Source organism: Dermochelys coriacea, chromosome 4 (assembly GCF_009764565.3).
Source record: "Dermochelys coriacea isolate rDerCor1 chromosome 4, rDerCor1.pri.v4, whole genome shotgun sequence".
In the NCBI taxonomy this organism is placed as follows: domain Eukaryota; kingdom Metazoa; phylum Chordata; order Testudines; family Dermochelyidae; genus Dermochelys; species Dermochelys coriacea.
Window position 1 is genome coordinate 59,256,004 of NC_050071.1, and position 22,915 is coordinate 59,278,918.

At 36.7% G+C, this 22,915-nt stretch overlaps 1 protein-coding gene across 8 annotated transcripts in view; it reads right to left on the reverse strand.

Moving 5' to 3' along the window:
- The window catches only part of LRBA (LPS responsive beige-like anchor protein), a 555,352-nt gene that overhangs the window by 112,472 nt on the left and 419,965 nt on the right, over positions 1–22,915 (reverse strand). For all 8 annotated transcript variants that reach the window (XM_043513125.1, XM_043513123.1, XM_043513124.1 and 5 more), the window contains exon 47: positions 19,164–19,316. In XM_043513125.1, the coding sequence (XP_043369060.1) occupies positions 19,164–19,316 (153 nt within the window). The remainder of the gene's footprint in view (positions 1–19,163; positions 19,317–22,915) is intronic.

Genomic DNA, 22,915 nt, shown 5'->3' on the forward strand with positions numbered 1-22,915 from the left:
ACTGCTGTCTCAACTGTATGTGGATTTCTAATATGCCCAACACCATAGTGCTTAGGCACAAATGGGGGCCAGAGACCTACCTACACTTGTCAGAGATTAATTTTAAAACATTTTTAAACAAATAAATTCAAACCCAACTCTGCTCTAAGATGACTCCATGTATAGTTTAGCTGCTAGTGTACGCAGGCCAAACTCTACTCAGAAAAGATTTCAGAAAACATGGTCAAAGCCAGGTCTGAACACAATTTGTGCTAAGGCTTGAGCCAGGCCACACTAGCAGCCAAAGCATGCTGAAAAATATTTAAATAGGAGGTCAGTTTTAACATGGTTTTGGAAAGAATTTTAAACACAGTTCTCTCATTTCTTGTATAGACAGGGCCTCAGGATGTTCCTCAAGTGATGTGATTGGCATCTGTCTGGAAAGAGAACTAAGAGAGTGCAGACATCAGGTCCATTGTTGTATGATTAATCCAAGCAGCCAAGTACTTTTAAAAGTCATTAAAACATGGGTTAATAAAACAACTCTAATTATTTTCCATATCAGTATATCAGAGAGTTAATCAACTCACTCTTTTTATTTTAACACTTTCAGTACCATATATTTACATCCTATTATTTTAAAGTTTTACTTGTTCCTACAAAGTATAATGAAAACAGAATGCATCCAATGAAGTGAGCTGTAGCTCACGAAAGCTTATGCTCAAATAAATTTGTTAGTCTCTAAGGTGCCACAAGTACTCGTTTTCTTTTTGCGAATACAGACTAACACGGCTGCTACTCTGAAAACAGAACAGTCCAGTAACTCTTGGAGCATCATTATACTCCATCTTCCATTCCCAATCCTCATTACAAAATGTTTAGTCTCCTCAGAAAGCAGATGGTGAGAGATAATGTCAGTTGTGATTAGAAGGATGCACTGCCTGTTGCCTTAAGGACTCTTCTAATTTATACCTCAAATATTTTCTATACAAAATTAGAAGCAGAACCGTTTGCCCAGTTTTGTTAGATATATAGATACACACAATATTGTAAGTGTGTATCTATATATCTTACACAATTACAATATGCACATAACATATTGAACATTTTAAAATGTGTTCTAAAAATGTTTATTAAAAAGAATTTTGTTTAATTGTGCAGAACATTGTTTCTAAAATCATACAGAAAAATACTAAAAGCATAAATTTCAACATTGAAAATAACGTACAATTTGGGAAGCCAAAAAATTTGTCATTATCTTTAAGTTGGGACTGCCTAATATTTTAAATGATTTACTTCCTCTTAAATTACCTTCATATACGACTTGCAAGCTACCGAACCCTTTAAGTTTTTACCAGCCTAATCCAATTCCTATCAAAGACAATAGCAGTTGGATTGCACTATATATTCTTCTGAAACACTGGTTCAGACAAACAGAACACATCATATCCATGGGACCTGAAGAATCTCACAAATACACATTTTATGTCTGCTTATCTACAGAACACAAATTCTGCTCAGCCTTTCATCTGTCAATAACCAATTTAGATACTGGTTACACTGCCTCCATTGCTCGTGTCTCTAGCCATGCCTTAATTTTTTTTTTTAAAGCAACAAGAGTACTTCAGCCAAGAAAGACCCAAATGTGGGACCAAGATTTGAAGACAAGAAAAATGCAGAAGGATTAACATATTTAATATAATTAATATTAATGCAGCCCCAATTTCAAGAGTCAGTATATCTGAAGTAAACAGTTTCCCAAAAAACAAACAAACAAAAACAAAAAAAACCCTCCTCTAATTTCTCCCTTCTAAATGGGAGAAGGGAAAATTTGAGTCCAAAATGAAATAAGGAACCTGTTCTGTGAATACACCTGGGAGTTGACATTAACACTAAATTTCTTAGATTTGGTCTTTTATAAGAACACAATAATAATTGTTGTACTGGATTAGACCCATAGTCTGTCTAGTTAAGAATCCTGCCTCTCACAAGGGTAAGCACCATATATTTCAGTGAAAGGTGCAAGAAACCTTGCACTAAGGAAACATGAAATAGTCTGTCATTTATAAAAGTCTCACCCTAGTCAATAATAGTTAGAATTTGTCTTAAATCCGGAACATGGAAGTTTTATATCCCTGCTAAAACTTTTGTTAGCATTGGCTATAACAACCCTGGATAGTCTTGAAATTCATATAAACGTCCAATCTGTTTTTGAATCCTGTTAAGTTCTTGGTTTCAATGACATTCTGTGGCAATGTGTTCTAATTATACATTGTGTGAAACTTATTTTTTTAAATCAATTCCCTTGTTCTCAAGAGAAAAGGAGAACAGAAGTTCCTGATCTACCTTTTCTACCATTCATTACTGTACATGTTTTTATTACATCCCCTCTTCTTTTTTCTAGAATAAACAATCCAAATCTCTCTTCAGATGAGAGTTATCCCAAGCCCTTAGTCATTCTCATCATTCTTCTCTGAACCACAGATGGTTTTAGCAACACTGCTGTTTTTCATCTTGGATTTTCACAAAGCAGAAAGTTGCCAGGGAAAAGCACTCAAAAGCAAAGTCTCAGCTGACTTTTTTTTTTCTTGTATTTCCATATAGGGCACAGATGGCCATGTTTTTGCTTCCCCTCCCCTAGTTCAGTTGAAGACCACAAATTCTCAGTTTATTTCTCCATAGCTCCATATATATAAACCCTACAAAAAGGGTTCATTTTCTTAACCAATAGTTAGGATACAGATTTATTTATGCCATTATTAGATTATGAACATAACACCTCTTAAATACAAAATTGGCAGAGTACTTTCCCATGTGACCAATAAATAACTTCAGATGACCTTGCAAGAAAAACAACAGTAAATGTACCTAATTAAGTCTTTCTCACTAATATGTTTCTACTACTTGGAAGTGCTTCCCCATCACTTCATACTATGGGATAAACCAAGTTTCAGTATTCTTTCTGCAAAGCAACTTTTTCTTCACAGTCCTCACTTTTCACTAAATGAAGTAAGAAGCTGTGACAGCATTTTCAAATGGTCTCCTCCATCACCTGAACCCAGTTCTTACTGCAATTTTTCATATATTTTCAATCTCACTCAACAGAGTTTAACAGGAAGTGTCCAGTCACAGACATTAGGAGATCAGGTAAATGTGAGACAGGCAGATTTAGCGAACACCTATTAAATGTGGTAATAGCTCAAATAACATTGTTTCCCATTTCATTTCACATAGCAATATTTTTTGTCCTCCCTGTTTTTGCTCTCAGACACCAATTTTAAAACATCTAATAACATAATAGATGAAACCAAATTTAGTTGTCTAAATTGGTCCTAATCAACCGTGTGGATTAAAGGACATTTATCTGCTTTTTATTTTCCTTTCAACATTCGTCCTTTAAAAAAATTAATATGCTCACACTTTGTTTTCATTCAGCTTTTTACATTTTTTCCTAACTGCATATCATCATTCTCCATGTTCTAATATTCTTCTTAGCTGCATTAAATAATCACCCTTCATTTCAGAATCTGGCTCTCTCCTCATCCCTTTGAACCACTAGCAGATTTTCTTTTCTTTTTTAAAAACTCCTCCATTCGCAAGCTGGTTCTTTTCACCATTTAACCAGACTCTGGCCTTTTGTTTTGTTTTGTTTCATCTTCCCCACACATCCACATCTGGTGTTCTACTCTTTCCTTTTTCCTCCAGTTCACCTTGTTTTGTATTAGCTAAAGGCAGGCTAATTTTATAACACTGACCTTCTATTTTCTATTTTAACTGTGTATTTTGATTGTAAAATACATGTATTTTTCAATAATGTTGCTTATCTACAAGCTTACCAGGAATTTTCCAAACCAGGGGCCAGATTCATCATCATTCTGCAACCTCCTTACAGCAGTTAGGCTGATGCAAAAGGGCCACAGTGGAAAATATCTTGCACATAACTTCTATGCCCTGGTGCAGAGACAATTCCAATAGCATCATGCTGCCTTCATAGCAGCCCCAGGTGCAGGGGATGTTCTGGGGAGAAGCAGAAGAAGTAGGCCACGCTTTCTTACCTGCCAGTAGTTCTATGTCCCCACAAAGTTCCATAGTAGCATGCGCAACAGTGGCACTACTTTAGCAGGGCTGCCCTGGTCTATGTTGCAGGCACAATGACTAAAGAGGGCACATATTGCCTATCCTCTGTACTTGGGCTGACGCCTGTGCCAGGATGAATCAGCCTCCAGTTAATCATAACATATGTGAGTAGTCAACTGACATCAACAGGACTTTCATGAATGCAGGATCAAGACCTAGGCTTGAGTGTTTTTAAGTTTTCCAATAAAAGATATTAAATAAGTTAAAATACTTCAGATCAAATATAATCAATTCAGTGTGGCACATACTATTTTGGGCAAAAATATAAGCAATTTTACACAATGTAATTTTTAATTTGTACTTGCTTTTACTCCTACATTTTAAAATGCATTCTAAACTATTGCTACCAAGTTTTATACTTACAGGTAAAGTGATTTTAATTTCAAAACACCAATTAATCCTCACAACACCCTTTTAGGTAAGTATTTTCTTTTACAGGAGGAAACTGAAGCAGAGGGGTTAAATGATTTACCCATGCTCACAGAGGTATCTGTTTCAGAAGTGTCATAGTTAGAATTCTGTAGTTCCTGACTCATGGTCCTGGGATCACGCCAATAGACTATGCTTTCCATAAGTGAAAGTTACACAACATTCTATATTCTTGTAACCTTTTCTAATATTTTATGGTTAAAAGAAAAAATATAATTTTATAATATATGGTTAAGGATCATAGCACTGATGCACTAGATTTGGGGAGGGAGGCACTAATGAAACAAGAAGGTGTAAGAAACAATGCAACACAGGAAAAAAATTCCCCATTTCTCCTTTTCATCTAATGGATCTTAAATAAGTGGGAACAAACAAAATGAAGTATTAGAGTATTTCCTGGAGACGCTGTTCTCCAGGAAATTAAGCTCCTGCAGCATCCCCTTGCTTGAGTAGGAAGGTGTAAGAAAATGAAAAGAACAGCTGCAAGTAAACTTAAGAACAACAAGTATATTGAACGAAAGGTTTTGTTTAAAAAGAAAAAAGCACAAAAATTTTATATAGAAAATAGTCCTGGACTAAGGGAAATGCATTAGAATACTCTCATGGAAAATGCTATTAAACTTGTAACAAAATAAGCCAATCACAGAGATGCATTTGATGAGTCCATAAAAGAGAAAAAATTGACTGCTCCAGCAGAAACAGCAGCCTTCACAGTGACTATTGATCGATATAGTAAATCATTAGGCAGCACTGGTTTATTTAATTTACATAAGCATTATTTTTACTGAAAGCATTACTAGTTTTTTTTAAAAAATTTACTGAGACTTACTTAATTTTGTTGTATCTTGTTTATAGTATTTTGTTTTTGAGAATGAATATTACGATTTCACATTTTGAGGCAGACTACTTTGACTTTAACTTCTTCTACCAAGAGAAGAAAGACAGAGACTTCCCAGGAAATCACTTTCCAAAATTTCATTAATCTTACATAGCACAGGCAATTTTGTGACTTAGCATAGCTTCATAACCGTATTAATCTAAACTCATTCATATTTGTTGTTGTATTTTGCTTAAAACACTTACATTCCTAGTTTTGCTGAACACTTTTCAGAGGGTAATCCTATTACTTAGGTTTAAGAAGAAGGTAATATTTGGGAGTAAGATATAATAGAGAGATATCAAGAGAGTACCTTTAAAAAATCCCTTAAAAATCTTATTGCTTTTACACTTAGAATTTCAATAAAAAGATTGAGAGCACTATCATCCTCCCTAGTAAATGATCTAACCTGTACAGTGACCCCTTAACTCATCATGCTCTTTAAAAGGGAAAAAAAGATTCAGAGAAATTTACTTACCTTATATAGTAACCAGAGTTCTTTGACATGTGTGGTCCCTACCTATATTCCACTGTGGATGTGCATGTATGCCATGCATGTGAAACTAGAAGATTTTTGGTAGCAGTGTCCATTGATCCACATCTTTCTCCTCCTCATGCTCGGAGCTGAATGCATAAGAGGTGGCACAGACCAATCAGTTCTTTCGATGGATACATCTACACTGCAATTAAACACTCATGTCTGGCCCATGTCAGCTGACTCGGGCTCATGGTGCTTGAGCTGTGGGGCTACAAAAACTGCAGTGTAGATATCTGGGGTTAGACTTAAATAAAACCCTTTCTCCCCACCCCATCTTGAGAGAGTACCAGCTCTACGATGATGGAGGGAGTTTACCTCTTGAATGAGTATCGTCTCATGAAAGCAGTCCCTGAACAGGGAAAGGAAAGAAGTTTTGGAGGGATAGGGGAAAGGAATTCTATTACAAAGCCAGAATTGAGGATGTTGAGAACCCATTTGTCTGCTGTCATCTGAAAAATGTTGGGGGAACAGGTTAGGTGGCCACCAATTTTTTCTTTTTATCAATTTTTTTCTTGGTTGAAGGACATGACATCTGGGTTGATTTACAGCTCTCAGAGTTCGTACTGGGAGGCTGTGATTGGAAGGAGAGCATTATATTTGCCCTGCTGCATCATTTGTTTTTGTGGTGGTTAATATTCCCTCTGATGGTAAACAGGTTGTGGTGCTGGTCTGGGTTTGTAGTCTATCCACAGGGACCAGAGAGTTTTCCTTGAGTCTTTCAAAGAGTGCAATGACTCATCCATTTTTTCACTAAATAGGTTGTTCATGTCAAAGGGCAAATTGTCTACTGCAGACTGCACTTCCCTAGGCAATCTGGAAGAATGAGGCCAAGACTCTGAACAAATGACAACAGCCGTCACCATCAACTGGGAGGACATCAGCTGCATCAACTGCAACTTAGAAGGAGGATCTGACAACCACCTACATTGCTTAATAAGAGCTTGAAACTGTGCTCTAGTCTCCTGTGGGGGACCGTCTGTAAATTCAGCAAATTTTGAGTAACTGACAAAATTAACACCTGGTAATCAGCTACCTGGAATTGCAGGCTGGTTGAGGTAAAGAATGGACTTCTATATGCCAGGCCATTTTATATACCACTATGGCTACATCGTAACCACATAATTATGCTGCTATTCATGCTGAAGTAAAGACCTTCCTCCTGAGGATGTTCAAATGTTTAGTCTCTTTACTGGAGGGCCCATGATTGATGTTGCCTTATCCTTTCAATGGCAGCTTGTAAAACTAAACAGTTTGGGGCAGGATGTGAAAACAAAATTTCTTCTTCCTTAGCTGGTATGAAGTATTTGTTTTCTGTGCTCTTAGGAATGGGGGTAGGTATTGTGGCATGTGCCAGATGGTTTTTGGGGTTCCAAAATAGCTTCATTAATAGAAAGTGCTACCTTATTGGACCCAGTGCTCTGTAAGGTGTCAAGGAGCTTGTGATGTGTCTCTTGGACTTCCTCCAGGGGGATCTGGAGTATCCTGTAGTTGTCAAGCAGAAAAAGTGACACCAGAGCACTGCCTCATCAGGATATGAAAATATTTCTATTGGGACTGCTGGTTCTGGTTCTTCCTCCTCCTCTTCCATGGTCTCCCGAGGAGTTCACATTCCTCTCTGGGAGGGGAGGGATATTGTGACTTTTGATGGGAATGTATGGATTTGATGTAGCATCTGTATGGATCTCACTGCCCACAATAAAACCTGTGAGAGGGCTCAAACATTGTTTGAGGCAGTTCCCATGGCATAGGGTACTATTGGTCCTGAGGGTACCCTGCATGGTAAGATCACCAGGGGGCCCCGGAGATTCTGGAATCTCAGTCTGGACTAATGTCCTGTCTCCGTGATGAGGTTCCTCACCAACGTCCGACTCCCCTCAGGAGTAAAACATAGGCTCTAATTCTTCAGGGAGTCCCACTGGTATTGTGGACATTGATGTATCACAGATAGTGGTAGGGACACGAGAATGGCTTCTTCTGCTGTACCAACCCTGTACTGATGGTGTTGGGTCTCCTAGTAAGGCCAGGGCCTATAAAATGGGGCACTCTGGATCCAGAGGGATAATAAGGTCCTCTGGAGTCATATATCCGTCTCCACTCATGCAGAGAAGAAGAGAGGTACGTGGTTAGGATGTGGGAAGCCCAAATTGTAAATAACTAACGAGATACTGAAACTTTAAGAACTAACACTATAAAAGCTATCTAATAATAACTATATTTACAGAAAATACTGAAGAGCAACTCCGTGGACCTGAGAGGTTCCATTTCAGACTGTGCAGCAGTAGAAAGGAACTAGAGAAGCTGTCTGTCGACACCATCCCTTATACCCTGAGTTTGGAGCACAAGGAGAAAGGCTCAGGTGCAAACAAACAGACATTGCTAGTAAAAATCTTCCGGTCTTTGGCACATGGAGCACATGCATATCCACAGTAGAATACACAAAGAAACCAGCACTCAAAGAACAACTTTTTCCTTTTATGTTGTGATTAATTTTGCCCCATTAAAAGAATATCTGCAGTGTTTTTCATTTTAAAATTTCATTTTAAAATACCAAAAGAACACTGCTTCTTGCTGTGTTTGCAAATGAAAACCATGGGGGGTTTGAACACACTATTTTTTAAAAGTTATATTCTTATGGGACTTTGTTTGATGGGTTAAAACAGTAAAATGAAACAGTAAATTTTATCCAGATTTCTGACTGGAATCAACACAGTGTTACTATCCTCATTAGTCTGATGGGAGAGGATAGAAACAATTAAATTTAGTCAATAATAATAATATTAAAAAAATAATAATTTCATCTGAAAATTTAAAAAGGAATATTTAACTGGATGAGATCTGAACAGATCTGACCTGATATCTTAGCTATGGTGCAAAGAGAAAAATAAGAAAAATAAAAGTAAGCAATTCATATGCACACAGAATATAATATAAAAATACAAACATTAAATAAACAGAGAAATTAAACTACTTTTATTTATTCCAATACTTCCAAAAGATCCTCTCACTAATGGCAAAAAGAAAAGGAGTACTTATGGCACCTTAGAGACTAACAAATTATGGGTTGCATATCAAATTACTCAGGGAAACATTTCTACTCTGCTTTTCTTTTGCTTACGTTGATGCACCGTCCTACCTCAATGCCTTTAAAATAATACAAACTCTACAACAGGATTCTACTCTCACTTGCAAAAGTTTCACACAAGTGTAATTCTACTGCTTCAATAACATTACTCCACATTTATATCAGATATGAAACATGTGCTCAAAGTATTTAAATGAGGCTACATTTTCCTTCCTTTTTTCAGGCTAATGGCCAAACCTGTTATTTTATACTAACGTCTCCATGAATTCCTTGCATAGACAAGCCTATTGGCAAAGATTTAAGGATGGGACTAGTCTATACTGAAAACACACACCAGCATGAAAAATCCACACCCCTGAAGGATATAGCTCTGCTGACCTCGCTGGGTGTAGACAGCGCTAGGTGAATGAAAGAATTCTTTTGTCAACCTAGCTACTTCCTCTTGGGGAGGTGTATTAACTACAGCAACAGGAGAACCCTTCTGAGACGGGGTCTACACTGAAGTGCTATAATGAGGTAGCTGCAGCGCTGCAGCTGTGCCACTGTATCATTTTAAGTGTAGACATAGCCTCAGGGTTTCCTGTAATTGGTCATCAGACTTGGACTAAAGAGCAGTTTAAAGCTTTAACTGCTGGGAAGGAGAAAGAAAACACAGTTCTGTGAAGTTTAAAATGTTTTATACCTTCTCTAAATCTCCCTTTCAGAATGTACAATCTCTTCACAATACTGCCAAGATTTCCCAGGTGTACACAAAACTGTATGATGAAGATTATGGAATGTACTCAAAATTTGAATGTGACCTTTTTATTGATACATTTAAAAACATGCAAAAACATAAGATTCATGGAGATTAGGGGCTCAATACTGAAAGATGCGCAGACCTTGTACTCTTATTGATTTCCATAGAGCACAAGATGCTCAGCATCTTGCATGTTTGGGCTTTACAACTTTCCTTCAGCTGCAATGAGCACAGATGACCTTTTTTCCCTTGGATTAATGAACATAGCTCTTGTATAACTTATTTTTGTTAAAATTACAGCCTCACTGCAAAGTCAAATAAATGTAGTTTACTATTTTAAGATACCACATCAATCAGTGTGCTAAAACTTTAAATACGTGTTTTGTGACAGTGTACACTATATATGCAAACAGACTCTTTTGTTTACAGACACACACTCTATATGTTGTCTAGAAACACGAAGTGATTTTTGATACCATTAAAACACTTACGGAGTTTACAGATATTGTCCCCCCTCAGCCCTCATGTTGCATGTAGATGACAGCTTCAAAACAAAAAAGCCATTGAAATCACCTATCTGCAGAAATACAAACGGATGTAACACCTACACAATACATCCCTACTTTCCATTTCATCAAATTTAAGAACTGGTAATGAAACTCCTCCTCATTTTCACCATGGTCTGTCTTGAATTGACTTTTGCTATGTCCCTCAGTAATCTGTACCCCAAGGAATCATCATGTTCCCCTTTGTTGCGTTTCCTCCTGCGGGCTGCAAACACTGGAAAATCTTGCATCCTGTATTTGCAGCCTTCATGTGTCTAGTGCAGACCTCTATAGGCTCCATGCTTCTGTCCGAGTTGGAGGACAGCGAAAAGTGCTGCGTGAGTTTGTGGATTTTTTTTAAAAAAGGCTTTAAAATAGTGGGATAGTGATGTCATTAAAAGTGATGGAGAAAGTTGCATGCTGGGAACTTGACATCTAGCTCCAGGAGATCACTGAGCCATTCATTTCTACCCATAACTCATTGCAAACATTTTCCCAAAAGGCACTGCACTGGACAGCAGTGCAGGGTACACTGGAATACCTACCTGTGGATGCACTGCACTTTGCATTGACATACCCATTCCAGGGAATATGTTCAGCACTGATGCAAGTAGCTGAGCAATATACTAACTTCAGCAGATGTGCGCCGATGTAATTTGCATCAACCAAAGTTGTAGTGTAGTCCTGGTCTAAGCCAGGAACAGAATACAGCGACTGAGTCAGTAACAGAACCCAGACCTCCAGAGTTCCAGTCTAGTGCCTTAACCTTAAGATTATCCTGTATCTCTGTTCTCTAACTCAACAAGTACCAAGAATTTTTATAGGTTACAAGTAGCATAATGGCCTCGATAATGTCTGTCAGTTCTCTAACAAATTGACTTCCTATGGATAGGGAGAGTGAAGACACAAAAAACCAAACAGGTTTTGTGGTTGGCAGCACTGAGTATTGTTGCCATGGAAGTTGGCAAGGACTGTTGCCTGATTAATGTTGTCTGGAATGAAGCACAGTAGCCTGCACTAAGGAACAATGAACCACATGGACCAATAATTATTCTCCAATTTTTGCTGTGGACTTCTTTTTACCAAACAGTGCTTTATAATACCCATTTTTCCCCCCTACTAGGATGTATGTTTGGGCAAGTCAAAGGTCTATTTTGTTCTTCTCGCCAGCTTTCTAACTCCAAATGATTGTAGTACTGCACCAGCATTTTTATAATTTGCTTGACATTTTAACAAAATTGAACAAGATGGTTAAACTACTAATTTACAAAAGGAATAATTCTGTAATAAACTAAAAATACTTAAATTGAGACATATTATGGAAAGCTGTCACGATTGATTCTGACAATACTTTTATTTCTAAAATATTCTAATTATCAAAAAGTTGAGGGTGCTATAGAAATTTCTGGATTTATGGATATTACCAGTTGATCAACAGTTTTATTTATCAGCAAGATCTAAAATTCAGCTAACACACAAAGGTGTACAAGTCAAACCTGGACTTTAAGCTGGCCAGCCAGCTTAAAAAAAAAACCAAACTCCTCAGAAGTTATAAAATATACCAAAATTAAACCTTGCCTTTTTGGACATCAGCTCCTAGTTGAAAGATTATATACATCCTCTCCATTTTGGAGCAAGGTGATCTACCTTTATAATAATGATAGTTATAACTGCTCCCAAAGTATCACTGGGAAGTACGTTATTTTAATGAAGAAGGCATTTGCAAAGCATTAGTCTTAATGAATAATAATAATAAAATCACCGATTCCCTGCTACTGTGGTTTCTGGTTTCCTTATGAAAATCATGACCAAGCGAGTATGGTTTCAGAGTAGCTGCCGTGTTAGTCTGTATTCGCAAAAAGAAAGGAGGACTTGTGGCACCTTAGAGACTAACAAATTTATTTGACCATAAGCTTTCGTGAGCTACTACTCAAGTAGGGTATCTGATCAGTAGGCAGGGCCTTGAAAATTTCGACCAAAGTTAACATTAGTAGGGTAATGTAATCAGTTATTTTAACAAGAGAAAAACTGAATTTAAAAGGTAAAATAACAATTTTAAAACAATTATAACACATGACTGTTTACATATTTATAAGACACAACCAACCAACCAACAGGAAATCGGTAGTTAAAAGGATACCTTAAATTTAAATATCTCAGTTTTGTCTGAGAATATTTACACACTATTATTACTAAGAGATTACTATAACAAAGATATTAAAAGATTTGTCTCTTTTTTCCTGATTATTTTGTACTTCCCTTGTTTGCAAAAGTCTTTCACTCAACAAGCAGAGTAGGAAAAATAGAAGACCTAAAAAAAACCGTAGGGGGATTCAGGAGTAGGTTTAATACATGAAAATACTCAAATTATTTTTTTGACATTCATTAGATTTTAAATTGATGCCTATTTAAAGGCAACATTCTTTCCTTTCCTTACATGGTTGTGCCCACATAGTTCAATATTGTGAAGGAGTTAAGTTAGTGATTAAATGACAGCCTTCATTTTGTATTTCTTGGCTTTCCTTGATTTGAATGATAACCCTGAGTATTGTTTAAAAATCTGTTGGTATTTTTATTACTGATGCACGGTTTGCAGCTGGCAATTACATGTGTGTAACTTGAAGAAATTAATTATCTTCCATTGTTGTTTGGAGTTTTGTTGTAGCTTGGTTAGTCCCAGGATATGAGAAAGACAAGGGTGGGTGAAGTAATATCTTTTATTGGACCAACTTCTGTTGTTGAATGAGACAAGTTTTTAAACCTCAGAGGGCTCTTCTTCAGGCCTAAAAGAGGTAACCAGAATATCAGCTAAATACAAGGAGAGACAGATTGTTAAGCATAAGGGGTTAACACATGTTGCAAGGAACCAATTAAAATGAAGTGGGCAATTCACAGCTCTGCAGTCATAGGACAAAGGAGAGTTATAAATGGAAATAATGAGCTATAAAACCAGTGTCTCTGTTGAAATCATGATTTTTAGGGCAGGTCTACACTAAAAGTTAGGTCGACCCAGCTACGCTGCTCAGGGATGTGGAAAAAAAAACATACCCTTGAGTGGCATAATTAAACTGACCTAATCTCCTGTGTAGACAGTGTTCGGTCAACAGAAAAATTCTTCCATCAACCTAGCTACTTTCTCTTGTGGAGATGGAATACCTATGCTGACGAGAGAATCCCTCTTTGCCACAAGTGACAGGGTATTTTTGTCTTTTATCATTTTTCTGTGTGAGATCATTCTAGAGCATAGTGATTATCTGGTTTCAGAGTAGCAGCCGTGTTAGTCTGTATTCGCAAAAAAGAAAAGGAGTACTTGTGGCACCTTAGAGACTAACAAATTTATTTGAGCATAAGCTTTCATGAGCTACAGCTCACTTCATCAGAATGCATCTGATGAAATGAGCTGTAGCTCACGAAAGCTTATGCTCAAATAAATTACTTAGTCTCTAAGGTGCCACAAGTACTCCTTTTCTTTTTTAGTGATTATCTGGTTTCACCCACATAGTTGTTCTTGGGACATTAATGCACTGGATGATTTATACCACATATTGTGATAGGAATGTGTAGAACCCATAGATTTTGAAAGTGTGTTGTGAGGAGTGTTGATCATTGTAGCAGTAAAAATATGTCTGCAGGTTTTGCCAGGACAACAAATGCAAAACCTGTGGTACGACATGTGTTAACCCCTTATGCTTAATAATCTGTCCCATCTTATATTTAGCTGCGACACTGGTTACCTATTTTAGATCTGAAGAAGAGCTGTGTGAAGCTCAAAAGCTTCTCTCTCTCACCAACAGAAGATGGTTTAATAAAAGATATTACCTCACTCACCTTGAAGAAAACATTTTCAAATATTTTAGGCACTAATATATGGCTTTAAGTACTGCTAATGTTTGATTAACTATAAGTATTTTATTCCTAAGGATATGCAACAAGCTTTGAATCAGTTCGAATATTTAAATAATATTTTGCACAGTACGCATTAGGTTCATAACTTTACTAATGGTTACTCTTTTAGCTTTACAGAGAGACTTAAATACTGGGGACAACTTTGAATTATGTCCGATTAAAACTGAAGTCCATTTAACTTTCAAATGTGTCTCCTAATTTTTTTGGTCCTGATCCTTCACAGGTCATCTATCACATCTATGGTGCATCAGTGAAGTCATAATTCTGAATTTCTGATGTGATATAATATTGCAATAACAGCCCATTGTTGTTCGACACAAAATTGTGACTACTCCACAGCATCAAGGAAAACTAGACCACATTTTAAACACTGTTAATTTATATAAATGATCCAAAACCCCTGAACGATGCTGGCCAAATACATTTGTATTCCCTCTTTGGGGGGAGAAGACTGAACAAAAACAATTTATTTTTCAGCTTGATGAAAGACTATTACGCTTTGATCAAATAAAGTCTTCTTTACCAAAAAATATTGATTCATGCTTTCTGTTGTCAAACTATACAAGATATGAAGAGGAAATAAATTTACAAGTAAAAACTGTATTTTACAATGCTAAAATATAGTTTATATTACATTATTAGACTCATTTAGCTGACTGGATGACACTGCATCAATCAAAATGTAGCATTATCCATCCACCATACTCCTCCTTCTCCCAATACCACACACAAAAGACAGCCACATATGCAATCTATTCTATTTAAAATACATCCTATATACTGTTTTTAAAAAGAGGCTGGGAATCAGTTTTAAATAAGTTTGTCAGTCAATTAATGTTCTGAACCCCTGCTATTGACCCAGTAGTGTACAATCTGTTATTATGCACTGACCTACATATCATCTGTTCCTCGTCCTGGTCTGTTCCAGGAAGACAGACAGCTGCAACACTATATCCCTGTTCAACCTGAGGACCATCTGACTTTAATTGTAGCACACAGCTTGATGTGGGTCTGCTTATGAGAAGCCAAAGTATCACACTGTAATAATCTGGAAAAGCAGAAACCTGCCAACACAGGGCTGAAAAGAGGGGCCTGGGCTGTCTGGCTGGCTGACGGGCTGCAGGAAATATGATTAATGAGCAAGGTATAATGATATCAGGAACCTGATTAGCACCACAAAAAGGTCACAGATCAAAGCAGTATGCATTTCATGAGCTCCAATCATGGCATAAAATCTGTGGTCTTGAAAAGGTAAACTGAAATGCAAGAGGAAAAAATCTGTGTGTGATATCTTACAAAAAAGAGCACTTACAATACTATAATCATAATTTAGTCTGATACAGGAAGTTGCAAGGAAATAGTAAATGAATCAGTGCTGTATTGTAACAACCATTTTTAATAATATTTCTTAGACACTGAGTTTCAGGTAACTGCTAGTAAATATACTTATTCTAATTAAAAATAGCTGTTTTGTTCATCATGCTAAACCCACAAATATTAAAAAGAAAATTAAGCTTAGTATTTTTGCATACAAATTGATGGTTTTTATTCAACTGTAAAACAGGAGATCACTAATGGCACTGCCCATAAAAATATTCATGACGGAACCAAGCCTTACTGGCAGAATAAATTTACTTGTTGTACACACCTAGCGTAAACTAGTTTGTTGACTAGTTAGTAAAGGGCTTTAATTTAACACTCCAGGGCTGTTCAAAACTTTCTTTGTTTATGAATTACACTAATATTAGCAGGGATTTATGGTATGGCAAGAAGGGCTATTATCAGAAGCAAAACGCTGAACAAAGAAATTTTATATGGTGCTGCTTTTCAAATCCCTATTTTCTCCCTCCCCAAAATGAGATTATGCCACCAAAAATGCTCTACTGCATCAAATTATAAAATACTTTCAAAATTATACCTTTAGGTAAAGAAGTTTTATTGAGCAAAACATTCTTATTTTTAATAATTAGTTTGCATTTTCTCTCTTGATGAAAGAACTAGTTTAGGACAAACACGTGGAATGAAAATCTTCATTATTAATAAATGCATTATTAATACTGCAAGTTTTACTTTCATGCCAGATATTAAGATGGATAACATAATAACTAACATAAAACCTTTCTAAACTAAATAACTTTAATAAGTCACTTTCATTAATGAACATTTACTTGAAAACTAAACCAAGTGAAAAACAAAAATTAGGTATTTACATCTGAACAATAATCTAGAGTTGTAAGAACATATTTAAGTAGTTTTTAAGATCTGAAAAATATTTAAACTCTAAGTTAAAGCAATGTAAAATTTGAAAATACAAATGATCCAAGGTTAGGAAAACACTGCCCCTTTCAAACCTGAAATAATGTTACTGTTTAATAGACAGTTCGTTATATAATAAGAAACATGGTTTTCATTCTAGTTCTTTTTTTTCTGAAATGATCTTTCAAGGAGTACCAAAATAAAGCAGCACTTACTATATAGATCCTAAGTAGATAAAGAAAAATACTACTACTTAGAATACAGACTGAGTGTATTACTATATAAGAGAAGCTCTAAGGGGATACTACATTTAGTGTCCAAGAGCTTAACACTAATAATAAAAAAGCATCTTCTTCCTACCGATCAGGCACTTCCTCTGAGAATATAGCACAAGTGAGAGATATCAAGTAGAGCTGCAAAAAGACAGAGGTTATTAGCAACAGTCTTGGGAAATGAAAGGGGGGGGGGGGGGATTGGCAGTCCTGAAGGCAGAGAGAAAAAATGGATGCTGGGGTCAGAAAGGAAGAGAAAAAGAAAGAGTGGGTACTGGAATATTGGAAAAGAGAAAGGAGTTGGGGAGTACTGTTTATGTCCCCAGCAGGAAAATTAGGATTTATAATTATCACTGGTGCAACCCTATTAGCAGTGGACAAGACAGATCTGTTGCCACAAGTGGAGCTAAAGTGTTGGATTGTAGGTCTTAATTTTGCCAGTGGAGAGACAGCTTCTATTGTGCAAGTTTAGATTATGGGGTGGTAAAAAATAACCACCCCATAATGGACAGTGGAGGCAGTCTGTCCTACTGCCTCCAATGATGGGCTTAACTTTCTTAAAGTGGAAAATGACAGAAAGATGGACATAGTATATGCAAGGATTAAAAATACTGCTGTGAGCAAATCAAGATGCTAAATTACATTGAACAAGTCTGCAATGGTGTTTTCTGTTCTTAGAATGGTGTTGAATCATCAACGCATGTTGAACTCTAAGAGTCTGAATATCATATTCATAATGCACCAAACTTCATCAAGCTCTGTAACACCCAAAGTTGCACTTGAACCTGCATTGTTTAAGAGGTAGCAGCCTTACTATCTGAAGTCTGTGCATGTTTTAATCTTAATTTGGATCAATTTCACATGTACTTTCCCTTAAAAGAATATACCTGAATTGTTCTAGAATACTTTAAAATTCAAAATCTTTATCACTTGTCCTATAAATATTGCAAGCATTAATATTCTTGATTTCCGTTACCCCAACCATACAGAGAGCCAAGCCTACACCCAATAGTATTTCCAAAGGCGATGACAGCATTACCTCATAAATAAAATGACAGTTAATGACCAATTGCTAAAGAGAGGAACCTCTGTTGAATAAATTCTTTTGCAACAGAGTAAAAAGCTTTAAGACAACCTGTAAAAAAGGTTTTTAATTATGTATATACCTTTTTGCTTCTTCATGAAGAAAAGGTTTTAAGTTTATCCTTCAACAACAGAATAAATGTATTCTTTCTGGTTTGTTTGTTTTTTAAACCTAAGAAATATTAGGAAGGTGAAGTTTGGTGTTTCCTGATCTTCTTCGAAGACATTTTAGCGTCTCTGAAGTGTACAGTGGGATTTCATATCTTAATTAAATATTTTCTATGAGGAGAAAATTTGCAAAGGAGTAGCTGAGTGGGCCATGGACAGACTATCAATTGTTACCTCAATGCTCAGCTTTATTTATTTATTTTTTTTAAAGTTTCTATGTTATGGTTGGCAAAAAAAAGTATGTCACTGATGGAAAGATCTTTGAGTCTGCAGAAAGCCTGAAACAATAGCTCTGAGGTGTGAACTGCCCCGTTCATTTCAGTGGATGCTAAACTCAGAAAACAATGATGTTACTTTCAAAATAGCTCTGTTCAATTATTTCACGGTTCCAAGCATATAAGAAAAAGAGGAAATACTATATTATGAAGACCAACACACCAGGGCTTCCCAACATTTAGGAGGGAAGGACTCCCTGGGAGGGATTAGGGGGAAGAGGTGGGACATAGACAATGTATAAATTAAGATGTGTAGGCCTTTAAAACTACATGTCACAGTTACAAGAGGGTGAGGGGGGTGATTAGTGTTATTTTCCTGAAGGGTAGCTCAGCTTTCAAATGTCTGAAAAACACTCCCTTAATGGAAGGGGCGGGGGCTCTGACTCTTTAAGAAAGACACCAATTCTCCCAAAGGTTCATTAGACACTGGAGTTAAATAAGCGTTAAAAAAAAATCCAATAAAAATATACATTTTAAACAGCCTGCCTGACTGAAAATCAATCAATTTTCAGTCTCTTGTGATAGGATAATTTCATTAGTCCTTCAATCATCGAGTCTTTTGAAGGTATACAAGACCTGAATGTAAAAAACAATTATGTAGCCGCTCCCTACTACTTTTTCTTTACAATATCCCCCCCTCTTATCTTCACAATGTACAAAGAAAGTTTAAAGCAAAGAGTGAAAGGACAAGCCTTCCCCCTCACCCCTTTGTAAGAAACCATTATTCCCTTATATTGCATCCAATTATCATTTTCAATAATAGTTTAATGCAAATTCTATCTATACACTGAGGACAAGGACAAATGGTCATAAGGTATTTTAGTAGAGAAGTTGCGAGAACTGGCCCTCAACTGACAAAAGATGATAGACATCTTACCAGCTTGTTTATGCGAACAAATTCTTCTGGGGTTTTGGCCCATGGTGGAAGTTCAACATCAGATACCACCGTTCCATCATCCATCACACCTAGATTGTAATTGTTGAGGTTGACAAACATCTCTGGGAGATAATAAAATTCAGGAATCAGCTCCTGTATACAAAGGAAAAACAATATCATGATATAAAGTCTAACATACAACATAGTTACATAAAGAATTAATGATGGGGGGCAGAGTGCAATACGGAGAACATTAAACACTCACAGGTAGAAATCCTCTCTCATTACTTCACAAACATTTAAAGCCTCTTCAGATTTGGAAAGCCCTGATCATGCTCTTAACACAATGGAAGGGAGCATTTTTCAGGAAATATATCACATATATTTTGTTGACTAAAAAACATACGTAAAATGTTTTTGGTTACAGGTTTATCTGACAAATATTCATAGACAATCTTTTAAAACCATTTAGGTGGGGAATAAATTAAAACCTCATAGTGCAAACAAATTTTGGCTGAAACCTGAGACAAAACAGCTCCTTTCAAGTTGCATACCAATCCCCATGTTTAAAAGAAAAACTACTAAGTGTACAAAGGGTAATCATAACACTACAGGCAAGCAGTGCCTGCTATAATTGTTATAATGTTGCAAAACAGTAATAATTAAGGCTACAATTCTGTCATGGATATTTTTTAGTAAAAGTCTCGGACAGATCGCGGGCAATAAACAAAAATTAATGGAAGCCTGAGAACTGTACCTGATTTTTACTAAAAAATTCCCTGGAGAGGAGGCAGACGGGGGACAAAGAGCACTGCTGGGGCTTGCAGCTGCTCCAGCCCCACCAGCTGCTCCTGCAACAGGGGCTGACTACTACTACTCCAGTCCCAGAGGGGCTGAACCAACCCTGGCTGCTGCTCTGATGGCAACCCCGGGGCTGGCTGCTGGCCAGCTGTTCCGGTAGCCGCTGTTCCGAGGATGACAGCTGCTCCAGCCCTGCCCCAGAAGAAGTCCCAGAAAGTCATGGAATCTGTGACCTTCGTGACAGAATCATAGCCTTGGTAATAATCCCATACACTCACATATACTTTCTGAAGCATTCACCATTTGGCCTGAAATTATCCATGTTTGGTCCCTGCTCAAAAGTAAATTTTCTGTAAAGTTTGAAATCTATAGAGTTATACCAGATTAAAACTAGAGTAATGCAGTAGTGGATCAGGCCCTCTATTTCTTTTTCCATTTCAAAATCCTGCTAACTCCAACCAAACAAAGGTGACAAGTCAAAAAGTCTTTTGTTGTTGTTGTTGTCGTTGTTAAGTATTCAACAATCCAGTACAACTCAACTGGTGGTGGCAACATCTGGAACGTTCAAGACAGATCCTGCAATGAACTCCATGCAGGCAGACCACTACATCCAGGGGGAGCACCTCTGAAGTCAAAGGTGCTCCTGTGGGAGTGAAGGGGTCTACCTCCATGGAGCTTGTTACAAGATTGAAACTAGAAGTTTTATCATTGTCTATATCTGCTTTGAGTGAGATTAGGACCCAGTGATTAACACAGCAGTGGACTGTCTACATTAGTGCTCTCACTAGCAGAGCTGCAACAGTGGTTACAACAGCAGGAATTTTTCAGAAAAACAATCATGCACACATAGCTAATGAAGTTTGAATTTCTAAGCTTAATTCGAACAATTTTAGTATTAAGAGGCACTTTTTTTTAAACGAAATTTAAAGCAGATAATGGACTATTAAGGGCACAGTTAAACACATGATGTCAGGAAAAGTTAAATTTCAATAGTACAGTTACCTTTATTGCAAATGTTAGAGTTTACTCCAGTAAAAAATATTACCTCACCCACTTCGTCTCTCCAATATCCTGGGAGTAACATATCTACAACAACACGGCAAACCTACTGCATATACGTGATATATATTTTTCCTTTTTAATTAAATGTGTAACTTAATATATTGCGGTCTATTCTGTAATATATATTTACCGCATAATATGTACGATGTATACAATGTGGTCTAGTTAATGTTGCTATTAGAACCATAACCAATTTTTTTTATTTCCAGATTTTTGTAATTTGAACTGGGTGATGCAAACATTACATTTATTTAGAAAATGCCTATGTAGAAATTATGGGGTTTTTTTTTGCCTTGGATGTATTTTAAAGCATTTTTTAAAAGGGGACATTAACATTCAGTCTTAGGAAACACAGCAAATAAAAAGAAAAGGAGTACTTGTGGCACCTTAGAGACTAACAAATTTATTTGAGCATAAGCTTTCGTGAGCCGATGAAGTGAGCTGTAGCTCATGAAAGCTTATGCTCAAATAAATTTGTTAGTCTCTAAGGTGCCACAAGTACTCCTTTTCTTTTTGCGAATACAGACTGACATGGCTGCTACTCTGAAAACGGCAAATAAAGGTGATAAATTTGATAGATTTAGAAAAAATTATGCTGCTAAATTGGAGAATTCCCTCCTCTGAATGGAACAGATCAATATTAATTGCTTCAGGAAATTAATTTAATAGCAAGTCACTAGTGTAAAACTAATATTCCATTTAACAAGTGGAAACTGCATGCCACTTAACAAGCAGAAAAATACAGGCTGTTCTGTTGGCTTTTATGTGCAGTGGACCTGTGTGTAGCTATGTCAGAGGCCCAAGTAGATCAGATTTGAAATCCAGTCTTGACATGGGTCAATGGATCAGTGGTCTCCAGATACCCCCTCAGGGCTAGCTATGGCAGAGCAGCTTTCCAAAGAGCTGAGTGCAATAGGGAGGTCATCAGATTGTGGACAAGGTCAGTCTGAAGTAGCCAGAGCAAAGACAGGAAAGATCTAGCAGGAATTAAGCTATTATCACCTCCATCCTTGTGTGAAACACTGCATGACTTTGAATTGTACATATTTTTGTTTATAGTCACCTTAATTAACTAAGCAGGGTGAGCTTGTATACCAAATGCTAGACAAGTAGCTGATAGGAAGAAGTTTGAAACCAGTTAATTGGACAAATAAGGAAGGAGGTTTTAGCAAAGTTAAATGAAAGAGGTCTAATACCAAAGTTTCAGCAACTTCATCATTTTACATCTCACATAAAGAAAGAAAGGCTACTATAAATTCAATAGCAGAGAAATGCATCAACTTACACCGCAAATATTAGCACATAGTATGATGCTAAATATTTTAAACATAAGCTCATCACATATAAAGAAAAGGAGTACTTGTGGCACCTTAGAGACTAACAAATTTATTTGAGCATAAGCTTTCATGAGCTACAGCTCACTTCATTGGGATGCTCATCACATATGTTACTGATGACTTTTAAAATATATAAAAACACAACTACTCATTTGGTTCTGCAAGATCAGAAAACATTTGGTTTTGTAGAATACACATGGCTTTCATTAAATTATGCAAAAAAGCTATGCTGAAAGGTAGCAACTTAAAAACAATTACTTCTGTTAATTTCCCCCAATTAAAAAACCTTTCATATAAATGATTTCATAACTTTCAATTACTAGTTTTCAGGAAGATCTCTAAACAGATAAAGCTGTTTTTCTTTATAACAAGCAAAGGCCTCTCTTAAATATCAGGGGCCTGATTTTGTTGCCCTAACCAACTGGTGTCATTTACACAGAGGCAAAGTGAGTGCAAAGTAGCTGTAAACTACCATTCTGATTGGCTAGTACTTTATACCCGCTTTACAGTCACTTTGCACTGGTGTAAAGGAGTACACACAATGCAGGGCAA